At 50.2% G+C, this 19,555-nt stretch overlaps 1 protein-coding gene across 2 annotated transcripts in view; it reads right to left on the reverse strand.

Moving 5' to 3' along the window:
- Nucleotides 1–19,555, reverse strand: part of ANKRD27 (ankyrin repeat domain 27) — a 78,246-nt gene that overhangs the window by 17,050 nt on the left and 41,641 nt on the right. For both annotated transcript variants that reach the window (XM_019016471.4, XM_055368889.2), the window contains 10 exons: nt 17,253–17,345; nt 14,578–14,705; nt 13,939–14,021; nt 12,599–12,714; nt 11,756–11,848; nt 8,311–8,508; nt 5,376–5,435; nt 5,142–5,261; nt 3,516–3,560; nt 1,582–1,704 (listed from right to left, as the gene is read on the reverse strand). In XM_019016471.4, the coding sequence (XP_018872016.1) occupies nt 1,582–1,704; nt 3,516–3,560; nt 5,142–5,261; nt 5,376–5,435; nt 8,311–8,508; nt 11,756–11,848; nt 12,599–12,714; nt 13,939–14,021; nt 14,578–14,705; nt 17,253–17,345 (1,059 nt within the window). The remainder of the gene's footprint in view (nt 1–1,581; nt 1,705–3,515; nt 3,561–5,141; nt 5,262–5,375; nt 5,436–8,310; nt 8,509–11,755; nt 11,849–12,598; nt 12,715–13,938; nt 14,022–14,577; nt 14,706–17,252; nt 17,346–19,555) is intronic.

A 19,555-nucleotide genomic window follows, 5' to 3' on the forward strand; every position in this document is an offset into this window, starting at 1 on the left:
GTTGGGGATGGTGGGGTGGGCGTGGCAGGGAGAGAGGTGGGTGTGGCTGTAAGAGGGCAGTTTGAATGATTGGTCTTGTGAGAGAACTGTGCTTTCAGGTGACAGACACGTGCTGCGTCTTGATGGTGGTGATGGCTTCACAGGTTTTACATCTGTAAAAGCTCACCAAGTTGTATAAACACATAGACTTTATTGTCTGTGAATTATACTTCAATAAAGGATTTAAAGACCAATTCTAAAACACTGGGCTAGAAAAGAATGGCGGGGTGGGTTTTAATTTAATCAAGGATATAAAGCAGTTTAGTGTTCTGTCTTTTTGAGACATTACAAAACAAGAACAAGAGGCTGTAAAAGAACAAGGAGGCCAGGCGCAGTGGCTCACGCCTGTAATCCCAGCACTTTGGGAGGCTGAGATGGGCGGATCACTTGAGGTCAGGAGTTTGAGACCAGCCTGGCCAACATGGTGAAACCCTGTCTCCACTAAAAATACAAAAAATTAGCTGGGCGTGGTGGTGGGTGCTATAGTCCCCGCTACACAGGAGGCTGAGGCAGGAGAATCGCTTCAACCCGGGAGGCAGAGGTTGCAGTAAGCCAAGATCGCCCGACAGAGCAAGGCTCTATCTCAAAAAATAAAAAATAAATAAAAAAAAAGAACAAGGAGTATAAAAAAGTATCTGTCACAGAAAATATCTTGAATGTGATGGTGAATACATAAACCTACACATGTGGCACAACTGTACAGAACTAAATACACACACACGAGAACAAGCAGAACTGGGGAAATCTGAACTAAGATCCACGGATTGCATCAATGTCGATATCCTGGCTGTGATTCTGTACCACAGTTTTGCAAGGATGTTACCCCTGGGGAAAGCTGGGAGAGGGTTTGGGGATTTCTCTGCACTTGGAGGGAGAGTCCCCATGAAGAGTGAACTCACCTGAGTAAAAGCAACAGCAGAACATGCGTGCAGCTTCCCTGGGGGGCTTTACGTACCTGGAAGGAGACCCTTGAGCATCTGTTCATAAGCTCCTGCCACGGGACGCAGGGGCCCAGATAGCAGCCAAAACGCTAATCATGGGACACATCTCTGCTCGCTTACCTGCCGCGCAGGGAGCTGGCACCCGCCCTAGGCTAATGAGTCCCACCATATCTTGGGGAATACCTATTCACAGACATGCAGTACAGTAATTATCTGGCTGAGAAATCGAGAACTTTCCTGAGGGAAAAAGGAAGAATTTGCTGGCCAGGAGCAGTGGCTCACATCTGTAATCCCAGCACTGTGGGAGGCTGAGGCAGGAGGATAGCTTGAGCCTGGGAGGCCGAGACCAGTCTGGGCAACACAGAAAAAAGAAACAAATTAGCCAGGTGTGATGGTGCATGCCTGTGGTCTCAGCTAGTCAGGAGACTGAGGTGGGAGGATCATTTGAGCCCAGGCGGTTGAGGCTGCAGTGGGTCATGACTGTACCACTGCACTCCGGCCTGGGTGACAGAACGAGACCCTGTCTCAAAAAACAAAAACAAAAACAAAAACAAAAATTGCCTACATTCCCTGACCTCCACCAACAGAAACAAAGCCGAACCTTCTGAGCTGGGGCACACTTGGGGCACTGGCACAACGGGTGACAGAATTCGGGGTCCGCTGCACTGACAGTGTCCTCCGCATCCTCCAGGTCCTCCTCTGTCCATTCCAACAGGTAACGCACCTGGTGATGGAGAGTAAGGGAAACAGGAACACATCCTCAGCGTCTTCGCATGCACGATATCTTAAACACACACCGTCAACCGTTCCCAATCAGGGCCCACGCTTCCTTCTCCAACCCCACAGCCATTTATAACTGGCTTCTGCTCCCTCATGAAGCCTTCCTCAGTCCTTCCACTTCACGGCTTATGCCAGAGATTATTTTCTTCTATCATAAAAAAGGACAGGCAGATCGGTGCTGCCTCAGGGTGATGGCTTTAAAACTCTAGTCCTAGGGCTGGGCGCAGTGGCTTATAGGTGTAATCCCAGCATTCTGGGAGGCAGAGGCCAGAGAATCACCTGAGCCCAGGAGTTCAAGGCTACTGTGAGCCATGATCACACCATAGCACTCCAGCCTGGGCAAGAGAGCAAAACTCTCAAAAAAATAAACCCATCCTGGTCCTAGGGCACTTAGTGAGCACCTCACTCCCTCCTCCATTAAAAGTGGAAGATACAGGCAGGCATGGTGGCTCACGCCTGTAATCCCAGCATTTTGGGAGGCCTAAGCAGGCAGATCACCTGAGGTCAGGAGTTCGAGCCCAGCCTGGCCAACACGGTGAAACCCCGTCTCTGCTAAAAATACAAAAATTAGCTGGGTGTGGTGGCGCATGCCTGTAGTCCCACCTTCTCAGGAGGCTGAAGCAGGAGAATTGCTTGAACCCAGGAGGTGGAGGTTGCAGTGAGCTGAGATCATGCCACTGCACTCCTGGATGACAGAGCAAGACTCCATCTCAAAAAAAAAAAAAAAAAAAAAAAGTGGAAGACACAGTCCTTTCAAAGGGCCAAAGGCAAGCCAGGGGAACCTGTCCGTCAGAATCTAAGGAAGGCTGTCTCCAATGTCCACTCATTTCACTGTCAGATGTACCTAATGGTTAGGACAGACGCCTTCCTTCAAGCCACGACATTCTCTCCAGGTGCCAGCCCAGGGCTGGCGGCTCCATCTTTATCCAGATACCTGCTTATGACTCTTCGGAGCCTCAAGCCTCAGGCCCCCTCTCATGGCCCAGGAGTCCCAGCCGACCACAGCTTCTGCAGAACCTCACAAACACCACTGGGCTCTGCCTTCGCCTCTCTACTTCCTCCTCTCCCCAAGACGCTGCCCTCTCTTAAAACCAAGCTGCCCTCCTTGCACACTGGCTAGTGGGCCTGGGCTCTGAGCCCACACTCTGTGCCTCGGACATGGTCTCTGGTCTTGGCAACGTCTCATCACACTCCTGGAATATGGACATCTGAAAGGCAGGGCCCACACTCGCTATGTGCCTGTATGTTGATCTGCCTCATTACTTGTCAGGAAAATATAATATCACCATTACCAAATATGCATTAAACATAGCGCCCTCTGCACAAAATCAGAGTCCACATGGCCCGAAACTGAACTGGAGACAAGAAACACAGGTGGGTGGCTGTTTTAAGCTAGAACAAGCTTTTTATAATAAAAAGCACTTCTAAAGCTGGGCAGGGTGGCTCACACCTATAACCCAAGCACTTTGGGAGGCCAAGGCAGGAGAATCGCTTGAGGCCAGGAGTTCAAGATCAGACTGGGCAATATAGCAAGACCCTATCTCTACAAAAAATTTGTTTATGATTAGCCAGGCATGGCCGCGCACAACTGTGGTCCCATCTATTCAAGAGGCTGAGGCAAGAGGATCGCTTGAGTCCAGGAGTTCAAGGCTGCAGTGAGCCATGATCACGCCACTGCACTCCAGCCTGGGTGACAGAACAAGACCCTGTCTCTAAAAAATAAAAATAAAATAAAAAGCACTTCTAAAAACTCACCATTTCTAGATCTCCATCAGCAACTGCTCTCAAAAGTTTTTCTACCTTAATAAAAGGAACAAGAATGTTAGAAAAATGATTTCAACAATAAAATAATAATAGAAATAATATAAACATTCTGAAAATCTATTGGCTTGATTTGTGGACTTTTAACGTCTGATTTAATTTTTTTTTTTTTTTTGAGATGGAGTTTCGCTCTTATTGCTCAGGATGGAGTGCAGTGGCGCAATCTCGGCTCACCGCAACCTCCGCCTCCCAGGTTCAAGTGATTCTCCTGCCTCAGCCTCCCTAGTAGCTGGGATTACAGGCATGCACCACGACGCCTGGCTAATTTTTTTTGTATTTTTAGTAGATACAGGGTTTCTCCATATTGGTCAGGCCGGTCTCGAACTCCTGACCTCAGGTGATCCGCCCACCTCGGCCTCCCAAAGTGCTGGCATTACAGGCGTGAGCCACCACGCCCGGCTGATTTAGTATCCTGTAAACATGTCCCTAAAACTGCTCAGAGAGGGCATCCTAGGAAGTTGCTGGTGTGTGCAGAACCCACTGCCATTTAGGGAATATAAACTGTAACTTTATCAGTGGAATTGTATAAATGTATATTTATCAGTGGAAAGGTGAGGCCATGGTCGCCTTGGAACACAAGTCCTTCCTAAGACGCCAGCCACCCCTATGATTTAGAAAAATACACTTAGCTAAGTGCAGTGGCTCGGCCTGTAGTCCCAGCACTTTGGAGGCCATCCCCAGGAGTTTGAGGTTGCAGGGAGCTATGACTGTACCACTGCACTCCAGCCTGGGTGACACAGTGAGACCCTGTCCCAAAAAGAAAAAAAAAAAAGAAAAGAAATACTGAACTCAGCTATCAGTATCTGCTAGCTGGGACACCATGAGGGTGGACACCCCTCCCAGGGACAACTTCAGGTCTCCGTTAGACTTTGGACCATGTCTCTTGGCTTTCTCTGCTATGGTTTTGCATGGAGCTAAGCTTACTTGGTCCTCCAAGAGCATGTCACGGCTTGTGGGTAGTGGGACACTATGGTAGGGTCAGTGAGGGTTCAGCACCCATGGGGGGCCATCGAAGGTGGTACATCCATTCAACAGTCCACTCCTCAGCTAAAGAATGAGGCAGATCTGGCCGGGCATGGTGGCTCATGCCTATAATCCGTTACTTGGGAGGCTGAGGCAGGAGAATTGCTTGAACCTGGGAGGCAGAGGTTGCAGTGAGCCCGGATTGCACCACTGCACTCCAGCCTGGGCAACAGAGTGAGACTCTATCTCAAAAAATAAAAAATAAAAATAAAATGATCTGAAATCAGCGGACTTCTACATGACCTGACTTGTCTTTTTCTTAGCCTATCCTCTCTCTAATACACAAATGCACTCTACCACACTAATTGCTGCTCAGGGAGTGGTCCATGAAGGGCACACCAAAATATACAGCACCGCGAGATGCCGCTGGGCCCAGCTCGAAGGCACCAACCTCGGCCACCACAGAGCAGCAGCGGCCCCAGCATGGGCAAGCAGGCTGAGAGGGCGGCCCTTGTCAGGCCACGGCTCTTCAGCTGGACACCACTGCCCAGGGCCGCCAAGGCCTCCCCTCCCCAGCCCTCCCTCTGGAAGCCTCACCTCTCTGTAGTCCTTCTTGGTCTCCTCCTGCCTTGAGCCGGCTGACATGGAGGAGAAGCTGGAAGTGGAGGACTCTTGGCTGATGGAGTCCACGGAGCGCTGCGGGGACAGCACAGGGGCCTGCAGCCAAGGAGCCCCGACAAGAGAGAAGACAGGGCACAAAGACACGTGAGGACCAGAGAAGGCGCCCTTGGTCTCCAAGGTAACCCGACCTGCTCAGCCTGGCTGACTTACCTCGGACGACTTCTGCCTCCTCTCGAAGGACAGGTGATAGGCTTCCATTACAGACAGAATCTAGGGGTACAAGGGGGATGCCAACAGTACCCAGTGAGATGGGGGTCGTCTCAGCACAGTGCCATCACCCACACGCCCCACTGCCGGCCTAGCTCCTCGGAATGTCAGTGCAGTGAGCCTTAGGTCACGTGGCCCAGTCGCACCCTTGGATGGACAGAAAAACCAAGACCCAGAGCAGGTGGGAACTTACGCACGATCACCCCAAAGTCGGAGCTTCCTCCCTTCACGGCTCCTCCTGTCCCGTGGGAGGGCTCAGGGCTTCCCACGCATGGACGCAAGGGATAAGAGAAGCCAGACCCGCATGGAGCCTGAAAGGTGACTGCATCCAGCCCCCAGGCCTGTCTCTCCACAGGCATGAGGTGTGGCCTTTCCTCCAGCACCCACAGGTCTCAAGTAGGAACAGCTCAGAGCCAAGCCGAGAAGGCGGCCTCTCCTTTCCTCTGCAGATCTCCCTCTGGAAGGGCCTTTGGTAAACAAACGCCACGGCAATAGTACCCTCCTCCCAAGACATCCCAGCAGCCCCAGCCGTGGTGGCACTGCTCAGCCCAGTCAGCTCTGCCTGCCAGAAAGTTGCGACCTTTGCAGTATTCAGGGGGTACAGCAGGAGGCCCCTGAAGCCAGAAACAGGGATCTAACCCTTCACAAACTGTGCTTTACTGTAGTTCTTATGCTGTGTCCCTGCCATACACACACAAAACAATTAAAAAAAAAAAAAAAAAAGAGGGAAGCCGGGCGAGATGACCCATAACTGTAATCCCAGCACTTTGGGAGGCCTAGGTGGGCAGATCACTTGAGATCAGGAGTTCAAGACCAGCCTGGCCAACATGATGAAACCCCATCTCTACTAAAAATACAAAAAAAAAAAAAAAAAAAAACTAGCTGGGCTTGGTGACACACACCTATACCTCCCAGCTACAAGGGAGGCTGAGGCAGGAGAATCGCTTGAACCTGGGAGGCGGAAGTTGCAGTGAGCCAAGATCATGCCACTGCACTCCAGCCTGGGTGACAGAGCGAGACTCCGTCTCAAAAAAAACACCAAAACAATAAAAAAGAAAGATGAAAGCAGGGGCGGTGGCTCACACCTGTAATCCCAGCACTTTAAGAGGCCAAGGCGGGCAGATCACTTGAGGTCACGAGTTTGAGACCAGCCTGGCCAACATGGTGAAACTCCACCTGTATAAAAAATACAAAAATTAGCCGGGTGTGGTGGCGCATGCCTGTAGTCCCAGCTACTCGAGAGCTGAGGTGGGAGGATGCCTTGAGCCCAGGAGGCAGAGGTTGCAGTAAGCTGAGATCGCACCACTGTACTCCAGTGTGGGCAATACAGCCAAACCTTGTCTCAAAAAAAAAAAAAAAAAGAGAGAACAGAAGTAAACTTTTGGAGGTGATGGATATGTTTATGCCGTAGATGGTGGTGATGGTTTCATGGATGTCCACTCATCTCTAAACTCATCAAGTTGTATAACTGACTATATACAGCTTTCTGTATGCCAATCATGCCTCAATAAAGAGGTTTAGAGAAAACAAAAATAAAAACAAATTCAAACTGTGCTATTCCCAGAATAAGATGTGAACAAACTGAAAGAACAACCTGGAAGAGCTGGAAATTATAAAAGGGAGCCAGTAAAACATCAAAAGGCAGAAAGCTGGCCAGGCGCAGTGGCTCATGCCTGTAATGCCAGCACCTTGGGAGGCCAAGGCGAGAGGATCACTTGAGGCCAGGAATTTAAGACAAGCCTGGGCAACACACTAAGATCTCATCTCTATTACTTCTCTAAAATCATATATTTTGGGGCTGGGCGCAATGACTCACGCCTATAATCCCAGTACTTTGGGAGGCCAAGGTGGGTGGATCACCTGAGGTCAGGAGTTCAAGACCAGCCTAGCCAACATGGTGAAACCCCATCCCTACTAAAAATACAAAAAATTAACCAGGTGTGGTGGTGGGCGCCTGTAATCCCAGCTGCTTGGGAGGCTGAAGTAGGAGAATCACTTGAACCTAGGAGGTGGAGGTTGCAGTGAGCCAAGATTGTGCCACTGCACTCCAGCCTGGGCAACAGAGCAAGACTCCATCTCAAAACAACAAAAAAAATTAAATATTTTTGTAAAAAGGCAGAAAGTCAGGCCTGTACAAAGGGGGCTCCCCTAGAGACCTGGATTGGAACAGAATCCCTCAGGGGAGCCTCAGCTTGCAGATATTCTGGACGCCCATGCTGGGGTCTCCATTTCACAGGGCCCTGTGCTCCCCGCCGGGTCGGTCTGCCACATGCCTCTCTAATGATGCCATTCACCAGCTCTGCTGCCGGGAGACGAGAGTGCAGACAACTGGCCTCTGCGAGCCACCTCCAAGCCCCACTGACTCACGAGAGGGGAGCACTTCACAACATGCTCCCCAAACTATGTCTCCAGAAATTACTACCAGAAAAAGGTAAGCTCATTAACAAATTATGTATGAAAGAAACCATACTCAATGACGTCCAGAACTGGCCGAGTCTCAATAAAGATTCTAGGCATTGAAGGTGAAGCACCGGGAAAAAAGAATTCCAACACATCCTGCTCCCTCCCCAGTTCCTGCCCCTGCGGAGCCTCGTTTCTGCCCACTCCATTTGCCAATAAATCAATAGCACTCGGCAGCCAGAACAAACTCTGCCTGCAGGAGTTCCTGGAACAACCCTGAGAAAAACGCCCACTCAAACCAAAAATAATGTATCAGTAAAACCCATTAATGATGACATCCCACATGCGGCAGAAAGGGTGCAAGCCAAGTTCTGCCCTCAGGCAATAATGCACAATTTGTCTAGTAGGCCAAGACCTAAGCTACAGACATCGATCTTCTTTCAAAGTCATCTTGCCCCTCAGAGATGGGAAGAGCTACCTTTGAGTTTAATGCACACTTGAGGGGCGTCTCCTTCAGTCTGTTCTGGATCTCGGTGGACGCTCCGTTCTGCAGCAATGTCTCTATGACGCCTTGGTAGCCCCAGCGGGCAGCAATGTGTAGAGGGGTGTCTCCTTTCTCATTGCCAATGTCAAGTCTGCACGACTCCACGTCGTAGTAAACCAGAGCCTTCACACACTGCAAAGAGATGGGGAAATGGCATCGCTCATGGATGTACCAAGCCTCGACAAGGTCCGTGCCCTCCTCGACCTCCTCACCAAGCAAATGTGCAGTAACAGACAGAACTCAGAGGTGTCACAGTATCTGATCAGGACACCTCATTCTCATTCATTTTTTTTTCTTTCTCTTTTTTGAGACAGGATCTCTCTCTGTTATCCAGGTTGCAGTGCAGAGATGCAATAATAGCTCACTGCAGCCTTGAACTCCTGGGCTTAAGCGATCCTCCCACCTCAGCCTCCCGAGCAGCTGGGACCACAAGCATGCACCACCATGCCTGGATGGTTTTTTTTTTTTTAATTTTTTTTTTTTTTTTCTGTAGAGATGGGGTCTCACTCTGTTGCCCAGGCAGGACTCAAACTCCTGGGCTCAAAAAATCCTCCCGCCTCAGCCTCTCACTGGAATTATAGATGTGAGCCACTGCGCTCAGCCAGGACACCTCATGCTTTCAAAAGGATGAAACTGCCAATCAATAAGAAGTGGCTGCAAAATCTGTGATGTCTCCATGTACAGAACAGAGTTACTACAGCAGGCCTGAGACTGCTAACCACTGAGAGGCCTGCTTGCAAGACTGCCTGTTGGCCTGAAACATTCTATGGGTGCCTGGATGTGGGGAGTGTTCCCAAAATTCCCTAACTGATTAGGTGGCTCACACTGGGCCTGAATTGTTTTATACAATGTGGTTTATGCTGAATGCCCGAGTTTCTTCTGGGAGTATGGCATTTTGGTACATGCTGTCCAGAAGGTGCTTACAGGACTAGCCTTCATTAACTCTTGGGGACTGAGTTCCTAATGAGCTTCCCGAGTGGACCACACTTCCTGTGTGTTGTTCCAACTCACTGCTGGAAGAACTGAGCCCATCCTATGTGGCTCCATGAAAAGAGACCTGTTTTTTTTTTTTTTTTTTTTTGAGACACAGTCTCGCTCTGTCGCCTAGGCTGGAGTACAGCGGTGCAATCTCAGCTCATTGCAACCTCCGCCTCCTAGTTCAAGTGATTCTCCCACCTCAACCTCCTGAGTAGCTGGGATTATAGGTGTGTGCCACCACACACAGCTAATTTTTGTATTTTTTTAGTAGAGACGGGGTTTCACCATGTTGGCCAGGCCGGTCTTGAACTCCTGACCTCAGGCAATTTGCCGGCCTTGGTCTCCCAAAGTGCTGGGATTACAGGTGCCAGCCACTGTGCCCAGCTGAGAGAGACTGTTTGAAGCTCACCCCTGCTCTCCTCTCTGGACTCCACCACGTGCCTGTTCCCTTTGCTGATGTTGTTCTGTGTCCTTCTGCTGTAACAAACCACAGCTGTGAGTGTGACTATATGCTGAGTTCTGTGAGTCCTCCCAGCAAATCACTGAGCCCAGGGTGGTCTTGGAGACCACTGACACAACACACGATAGCTATTAAAGAATGTGCTAGATGGCCAGGCACGGTGGCTCACGCCTGTAATCCCAGCACTTTGGGAGGCTGAGGCAGGCGGATCACTTGAGGTCAGGAGTTCAAGACCAGCCTGGTCAACATGGTGAAACCCCGTCCCTACTAAAAATACAAAAATTAGCTGGGTGTGGTGGTATGTGTCTGCAGTCCCAGCTACTCAGGAGGCTGAGGCAGGAGAATCGCTTGAACCCGGGAGGCAGAGGTTGCAGTGAGCCGAGATCGTGCCATTGCACTCCAGGCTGGGCAACAGAGCAAGACTCTATCTCAAAAAAAAAAAAAAGAATGTGCTAGATCAACAGGGACTGACCTAGAGGATTTCTGTAACGTAGAGCTAAGTTAGGAAAGCAAGTGGCATAAAAGCATACAGGGCATGGTGTCATCTTCATACATCAACCACCTGGCCAGGCCTGAGCCCCACACACGTGTGTAAATCTATCCATATATCACTATGGAGAGAAGCCAGAAGGAGGGCGGGTAGGAAAAAATAAGCACATAGTGGTGAAACAGGACGTGAAAATGGAAATTACGCAATTCTTGGATATTATTATAAAAGTGAACCAGGAATGGTGGCTCATGCCTGTATTCCCAGAACTTTGGAAGGCTGAGGTGGGAGGATTACTTGAGTTCAGGAATGTAAGACCAGCCTGGGCAACATGGCGAAACCCCTTCTCTACAAAAATATCAAAATTAGCCAGGCGTGGTGGTGTGTACCTTTAGTCCCAGGGGAAGCTGAGGTGGGAGGATGGCTTCAGCCAGGAGGCTAAGGCTGCAGTGAGCCAAAATCATGCCACTGCACTCCAGGCTGGGCAACAGAACAAGATCTTGTCTCAAAAAAAATTTGTTTTTCTAATTTTAAAAAGTAAAAAATAAAGGCCAGGTGCGGTGGCTCACTCCTGTAATCCCAGCACTTTGGGAGGCTGAGGTGGACAGATCACCTGGGGCTAGGAGATCCAGACCAGCCTGGCCAACATGGTGAAACCCCGACTTTACTAAAAATACAAAAATTAGCTGGGTGTGGTGGCACACACCTGTAATCCCAGCTACTCGGGAGGCTGAGGTGGGAGAATCGCTTGAACCTGGAAGGAGGAGGTTGCAGTGAGTCAAGATCCCATCACTGCACTCCAGCCTGGGTGCCAGAGTGAGGCCGTGTCTCAAAAATAAATAATAAGTAAATAATAAAAACAGAAAATGTAAAAATTGAATATGTACACAAGTAAGAACCAGACGGTAGCAAGGAGAAATGAAAATGATTTGACTTCAGGATAAGATAATGAGTGACTTGTTTTAAACTTTGTTACTTCAATATGGCATCTGTAATATATTAAACATTCTCTTTTTTTTTTTTTTTTTTTTGAGATGGAGTCTCACTGTCACCCAGGATGGAATACAATGGTGTGATCTTGGCTCACTGCAACCTCCGCCTCCCAGGTTCAACTGATTCTCATGCCTCAGACTCCCGAGTCGCTGGGATTACAGGTGCCCGCCACCACGCCCAGCTAATTTTTGTACTTTTAGTTGAGATGGGGGTTTCACCATGTTGGTCAGGCTGGTCTTGAACTCCTGACCTCAGATGATCTGCCCACCTCAGCCTCCCAGAGTGCTGGGATTACAGGCGTGAGCCACCGTGCCTGGCCTAACATTCTTTCATATTAAAAAAATTTACACACCCAATGTTCCAATAATTATCGACACAAAAAACATTAATGAGAAATCCCGACTTCTCTACGAGTGGGAAAGGGTGAACGCAGCCCCCCCGGAACAGCAAGAGCCACTCACGTCCTCGTGGCCGTAGGTGCAGGCCAGGTGGAGTGGCGTATTCCCATTGTTGTCCTGCACTTCCGCGCTGGCCTTGTAGTGCAGCAGCAGCAGCTGCGGAGATAAAGGAAAGCGATGAGTAGGGCACAGCCGGCTCCCTGGGAGGCCTGGCCTCCAGTCTTACCAGGGGGAGGTCATTTGCTCCCATCTTCGATCTTATTTATGCTACTATTCAAATTAAACCGACACCCATCATTCCTGACACTTGAGAGACTGAAGAAAAAAGTCTAAAGCCCCACCTTTTCTTCCCCCATATGATCAGGAAGTTTTTCTTTTTAGAGAGAGGGTCTCATTCTGTCTCCCAGGCTGAAGTGCAGTGGCACGATCATTGCTCACTGCAGCCTCGACCTGCTGGGCTCTGGCAAACCTCCTGCATCAGCCTCTCAAGTTGCTGGGACTATAGGCACACACCATCATGCCCAAATAATTTAAAAAATATATTTTTTGGTAGAGATAGGGTCTCCCTAGGTTGCTCAGGCTGGTCTTGAACTCCTGGGCTCAAGGGATCCTCCTGCTTTGGGCTCCCAAAGCACTGGGATTACAGACGTGAGCTACCACATCCGGCCAGGAAGTTTCAAATCTAAACCTAACAATCTTGTCCAGGAGACTCAGAAAGTCTTCCCAGGAGACCCCGGGAGTCCTTGGACTCCCTGACTACTGCTGCAGTAGAGCTCGTGTGGAACGAGCGGGGCACAGCACCAGGAGACGGGGGTGCAGGGTAGCCAGCATGACCGTACAGTCACCACGCAGAACCAAGCTCACAGGAGCAAAGCGACAGCCCGCCACAAAGGCACCACTGCTCACCGTCACGCTCTGGTAGCCCTTCTGACAGGCCAGGTGGAGCGGAGTGGCCCCGTGGTAGTCTGTGGCATTTACCATGGCGCCCTTGGAAACCAGGAGGTCGATGAGGGATGCCTGCCCTGCAGAGCAGAAGGACGTCACAATGGAGAAGGAAGGCGCGGAGGCCTTCCACACCTTAACTGTAAAACCACAACACTATTGCACCCTCCTAGTCCTGGGCATGAAACACACGGTAGATACTTTTTCTGCTAGAGAGGAACTACAGCTAATATAAAGTAAGGCTCTGCAGACTCCAGACATGTTGGGGTGGGCCTTGGAGGGGACCCAGCAAAAGTCCACCTCTCAGCAATAAACAATAATGGAAAAGAGGCTTAGACTTCCAGAGGCTCCATGACTCATCAGTTCATAAGATGGAGTATTATGCAGCCATTAAAAAATACTGACAAGTAAACATATTCTTGCATAGTGCTAAGAGAAAAACAGCACACAACAGAATATTATGAGCCCTAGAGCACCACACACTTTATGCATCCACACATCCACACAAGCATGCAGACACCCCAGACACTCATCAATCACAACGATCTCTGGGAGACAGGGATGGCCGGGGACTCTGGAGGACCTTATGTTTTCTATCTTGAATGTGCACTTTATTTTATTTATTTATTTATTTATTTTTTGAGACAGAGTCTCACTCAGCCACCCAGGCTGGAGTGCAGTGGTGCTATCTCAGCTCACTGCAACCTCCACCTTCCAGGTTCAAGCAATTCTTCTGACTCAGCCTCCCAAGAAGCTGGGATTATAGGCGTGCACCACCACGACAGGCTCATTTTTGTATGTTTTGTAGAGACAGAGTTTCTCCATGTCGGCCAGGTTGGTCTCGAATGTCTGACCTCAAGCGATTTGCCTGCCTCGGCCTCCCAAAGTGCTGGGATTACGGGCATGAGCCACCATGCCCAGCCAAATGTATACTTTAAAAGACAATAATAATATTTTTTTAAAGGCAGGGCCACAAGAACTGCGAGCTGACGATTCTGAGACCGTTCTCGTAGTTCAGATTCAAGCCTTCCCTTGCTGGGCCCCCAGCCTGGGGCAGCGTTAGGCAGTGTTTCCATGCCGTGGGAACCACGCAGTGGGGCTCAGCCAGCGCAGGAGGCAGCCGGCTGGCCATCGAGGCCTGTGGAACATTTGCTCCTCTTCTCCTTCCGGCCCTTGGAGGGTGGACCCACGATGCAGCCCCAACTGCCAACCCCCAGCCCATCAGCCAGGCCTCTCTGCTGGGTCACCTTGGGCACCATCCCTTTGCTGTGACAGCCCCTAGGGGCCAGCCCAGGACCACATACCACAGAGAGCAGCCACATGGAGAGGGGTGTGCCCCCTGTCGTCTCTGGAGAATGGAGTGACAACTGAGGGATCATTCAACCTCCTAAAACACAGAAAGAGACAGAAAACTACACAGGGGAATGGCACAGCAAAGCCTCTCCCTGACCAGGTAGATAGGCAGGTACCACAGACAGAAGGCGGCTCACAGGATGCCACCCAAGAGATGTGTGTCTCCGGCACTGTCCCAGCGCTCACCCAGCATGAGGAACAGAGGCACCTGGCCCTGGAGTCTCTCCCCCACCAACCCTTTAGGCCTCCACACCCAGCAAAATAGCCTGACAAGGATAATGGGAAACCAAAAATGTTACTGGGAAAAACTGACATTCCTCCCATCCTAAAACCCCCTTTCTGAGGCTAGGGCAGGCCCTATAACCAGCCTACCCTGGCAGCCAGCCCGCTGGTGAGCAAGTGCTTTGACAACCTCTAATCTATCTGATTCTCCAAAGGGGCAGCTGTTATCATCTCCACTGTACAGCAGAGGCAGCTGGGGGGCAGGGAGGACAGTCCTTATCTGCAGTCACACAGCGCACAGTGGAGAAGGTCCAGAAGGCCTGTCTCCTGCTTCCTGGCACTCTGAGCCTCCACCAGCACCCTCTTACCCAGAGACGAGTTTCTCACAGTCATCGCAGAAGCAGAGAGGGTGACACATCTTTTGGACGGCATCTTTATCATGGTCCTCTTGGCTCAGAAGTCTCTCCACTTCTTTCTGGTTACCTGATGCAATGTGCTGAAAAGTGACATCCAAGATGCTATCCACATGCTGGAATTACTCAATTATTAGGAGTAAATTTTTTGAGAGTCCTTTTTGGTTTTTTTGAGATGGAGTCTCGTCCTGTCGCCCAGGCTGGAGTGCAGTGGCGTGATCTCAGCTCACTGCAACTTCTGCCTCCCGGGTTCAAGCCATTCTCCTGCCTCAGCCTCCCAAGTAGCTGGGATTAGAGGCATCTGCCACCACACCTGGCTAATTTTTATATTTTTAGTAGACACGGGGTTTTGCCATGTCGGCCAGGCTGGTCTCAAACTCCTGACCACAAGTGATCCACCCATCTCGGCCTCCCGAAGTGTTGGGATTACAGGCGTGAGCCACCGAACCTGGCCGAGAGTCCTTTTAGAAATGCTCATCTATGTGTTTATGGATGAAATGATTTGCTCTCTGGCATTTCCTTTGTAATCATCTTGGTGGTAGGGAAAGTAGGTGAGGAGAGATGAAACAACTGCACAATGGTGGCCGGCTCATTCTACTACTCTCTTTATTTCTGGAAATGTTAAAAGTTTTCCATAATTAAAAAAACAATGACATGCCTGGAGTGGTGGCTCACGCCTATAATCCCAGCACTTTGGGAGGCCAAGGCAGGTGGCTCATTTGAGGTCAGGAGTTCGAGACTAGCCTGGCCAACATGGTAAAACCTTGTCTCTACTAAAAATACAAAACTTAGCCGGACGTGGCGGCAGACGCCTGTAATCCCAGCGACTCGGGAGGCTGAGGCAGGAGAATCACTTGAACCTGGGAGATGGAGGTTGCAGTGAACCAAGATCGCACCATTACACTCCAGCCTGGGTGACAGAGTGAGACTCTGTCTCAAAAAATAAAAACAAACAAAAAAACAACATGACAAAATTCATAAAGCAATAGGAATGGCGGGCAGACAACACATCTCTGAACATCAGTGTGGATTTTGCCACCTCACTAGAAAAAGCCTCAGCCCTGTTCCTCTTGTATTCTTTTTTTTTTTTTTTTCAGTGAATCCCTACAGGGTGACAAATAACAGAATTTATTTATTTATTTTTTTAGAAACAAGGTCTTGCTATGTTGCCCAGTCTGGAGTACAGTGGCATGATCAGAGCTCACTGCAGCCTCAACCTCTCGGGCTCAAGTGATCCTCCCACCTTAGCCTCCCATATAGCTGGGACTATAAGTGCACACCACCATGCCCAGCTTCATCTTGTATTTTTTTATTTATTATTATTATTTTTATACTTGCTATGGACTAGGGGATCCTCTTTTATTCTAATAGAGCCTCAGCCTGCAAAGGAAAGAGAATAGCTGCAATGAGCAGGAAACCCCATCAACACACAAACCTGCAGAGCTCACCTGGTGCTTCCTGGACGTGCTCATTCCCCAGGACCCACTCTGGCTCCAGGTCGCCTGGAAGCACAGCAGCCTCCCCCAGGGGGCTCTGCCCTCGCCCAGCGCTCACGGACTGCCCTGCGGGCACCTCAGCGGCCTGCCTGTGGCCAGTGTCTGAGCAGGGAGCTGCCCCCATGTGCCAGGTGACCAGACCACCAGGAAGTCAGGCACCGTGTTCCCAACCCAGTGCACACGCCCATAAACATCTGACAACGGGCTCCTCGAGCCCAGCGGAGGCATCGGCTCTGCCAGGGCTGCCAGCAGAGGCACCACTGAGCTGGCCTGGAGGAATTAGTAGTATTGCGAGGAACTGAGAAAGCAAGAGGCCTGGCCTGCGCCCACGGTGTGCCGCCCAGCACAGCTACAGCACAGCACACTGGGGGAGGTGGGGAAACATGCCGCTCTCACTCTGCCACCTAGGCTGGAGTGCAACGGCACAATCATAGCTCACGGCAGCCTCCAACTCCTGGCCTCAACTGATCCTTCCACCTCAGGCTCCTGAGCAGCTAGGACTACAGGTTCCCGCCACCACACCTGGCTAATTTTTGTATTGTTTTGTAGAGACGGGTACTCATGATGTTACCCAGGCTGGTCTCGGGCTTCTGGCCTCAAGTGATCCTCCCACTTCGGCCTCCCAAAGTGCTGGGATTACAGAAGTAAGCCACCCCACCTGGCCTTGATCCCAAATTTAAAACCTCAGCATTCCTACTGCCCATTCTGAGCACAGAATGGAACTTCAGGGTTTATGCAGACCACCACCCTGATCATTTTTTTTTTCTTTTTGAGACAGAGTCTCTCTGTCACCCAGGCTAGAGTGCAATGGCATGATCTCAGCTCACTGCAACCTCCACCTTCTGGGTTCGAACGATTCTCCTGCCTCAGCCTCCCGAATAGTGAGACTACAGGCATGCGCCACCACACCCAGCTAATTTTTGTATTTTTAGTAGAGGCGGGTGTTGCACCATGTTGGCCACACTTGGCCTTGAACTCCTGACCTCAGGTAATCACCCACCTCGGCCTCCCAAAGTGCTGTGATTACAGGCATGAGCCACCATGCCTGGCCAACCCTGATGGATTTTATAGAGACACCAAGAGATGCAGCGTTCCTCACCCACCTTTACCCACAGAGATGTCTTAGTATCTCACCTTAAACAGGCAGTCGGTGGGAGACGAAGTCATCTGAGAGAGTAAGCTCATTCTCTGCTTAAGGAACAGCCTGTCTCCAAATCCCTCAGACTCCTGCAGGGAAAAAACCAAACACACCACGAGATGTCAGTGCAGATCCTTCAAAACCCAGCGCCTCAGCAACAACCCCAGCTGCCTCTTCAGAGCAGTATCGGCTGCGCCTCTCTCCGGTCTCATATGGGACCTGCTCACTGAGACGGAGGACGGGCTGACGTCAGGCAGGGAGAAGGCTTCCTGGAAGTGGAGGCTTTGACGGTTGCTCCCTGTGGGGGATGGGGATAGTGGCGGCACCCTGACTGCGTGTATATGTGGAATGTGCCATCTCCAGCGTGGAATGCGGCTCACACACACCATTGTCCTCCAGATGGAAACTCACATTGCCGTGGCCTCCCTTCCTCCTCAAGCCTCTGACCAAATGCGTGCACAGCCCAATTCCCTGCTGTCTTATCTGGGGCCTTTGGGCAGGAAAGCCATTTCACAAGCTGGTCTCAATTTCCCACTGTCAACCAGCAGGAGAGAGAGGGGTCTTGCTTTTTGGACGTGCCTATTAAATAATATGGCCACATGGCCAGGCGCAGTGGCTCACACCTATAATCCCAGCACTTTGGGAGGCTGAGGTGAACGGATCACCTGAGGTCAGGAGTTCAATATGAGCCTGGCCAACATGGTGAAACCAATCTCTATTAAAAACACAAAAAATTAGCAGGGAATGGTGGTACATACCTGTAGTCCCAGCTACTTGGGAGGCTGAGGCAGAAGAATCACTTAAACCTGGGAGGCAGAGGTTACAGTGAGCTGAGATCACATCACTGCACTCTAGCCTGGGCGAGAGAGCGAGACTCCATCTCAAAAATAAATAAATAGGCCAGGTGCGGTGGCTCATGCCTGTAACCCCAGCACTTTGAGGGGCCGAGGCGGGTGGATCACTTGAGGTCAGGAGTTTGAGACCAGCCTGGCCAACATGGTGAAACCCCTCTCAACTAAAAATACAAAAATTAGCCGGGTGTGGTGGCAGGCGCCTGTAATCCCAACTACTCAGGAGGCTGAGGCAGGAGAATCACTTGAACCCCGCAACTGGAGGTTGCGGTGAGCCAAGATGGTGCCACTATACTCCAGCCTGGGTGACAGAGCAAGACTCCATCTCAAAAAAAAAAAAAAAAGGCAAAACTCTAGATACTTTTCTTAATACTTTATGAAATCATTTCTCACAACACAGTTCAATGCTTCCTTGAGCACCTGCAACCAAACCATGTAATGACAAATTTGCTTCCTGAAAAAGGGTCTTGGTGGGAAGTCAAGGGAATTTTTTCCAGCCAGCAGCTGCCAGAAGACCCCCAAACCCTGACAAATTTGTGGAATAAGGATGTCTCTTTACAGCCCTCTAAGTTTTGACTTAGAGATCCACCTAAAGATAGAGCTGACAGCATCTCTGGGGATAGGCCATTCCTGGGGTCCTCTGCCATGCAGGTCCTCCCAGCAGTCCCCTAGGAGGGTTAACTTAGCAAATGAATACCAGCACCTGTGAGAGGCACTTCTGCCCCCAGCTGCCGTGTGCTATATAAAGCTCTAACAATCCGCTTTACACCGCAATTCACAGCTGAGCAGCTTAGGGTCAGAGAAACATCACACATTGTTATCCGGGTAAATCCAGCACTCTTTCCGCAACTCTGGTTAACGATTTAGACAGCAGTGATGAAGACAGGTAGGTCTCCCAAGACTGCATCTTCAGGGAAGAATGAGCTATTGGAAGAGAGGGGGTATCAGCAAGAACTTAACTAAAGAAATGGGTAAATCCTTTTTATGAGAAACCCAGTAACGTAAGGATGGCCAGAAGCACGCAAAGCTGCAGACAAGAATGGTACAGGTTCTTTCTTGTTTTTTTCATCTGTTGTTTTTTTTTTTTTTTTGAGACGGGGTCTTGCTCTGTCTCTCAAGCTGGACTGCAGTGGTATAATCATAGGTCACTGCAGCCTTGAACTACCAGGTTCAAGTGATCCTCCCACCTTAGCTTCCCAAGTAGCTGGGACTAAAGGTGTGCCACTGTGCACCGCTAATTTTTTGTAAAGATGGCGGTCTCGCTACGTTGCCCAGGCTGGTCTCGAATTCCTGGCCTCAGGTGATCCTCCTGCCTCAGCCTCCCAAAGTGCTAGGATTACAGGCATGAGTGACCAGGCCCAACCCAGATTCTTTCAAAGTTCTCTCTTTTTTTCATTCACAAAGGTAACTCTAGAGTCATCCCAGTAATTTATTTTCAGAAAGCTGAA

Source organism: Gorilla gorilla, chromosome 20, assembly GCF_029281585.2.
Source record: "Gorilla gorilla gorilla isolate KB3781 chromosome 20, NHGRI_mGorGor1-v2.1_pri, whole genome shotgun sequence".
NCBI classification, from domain to species: Eukaryota; Metazoa; Chordata; class Mammalia; order Primates; family Hominidae; genus Gorilla; species Gorilla gorilla.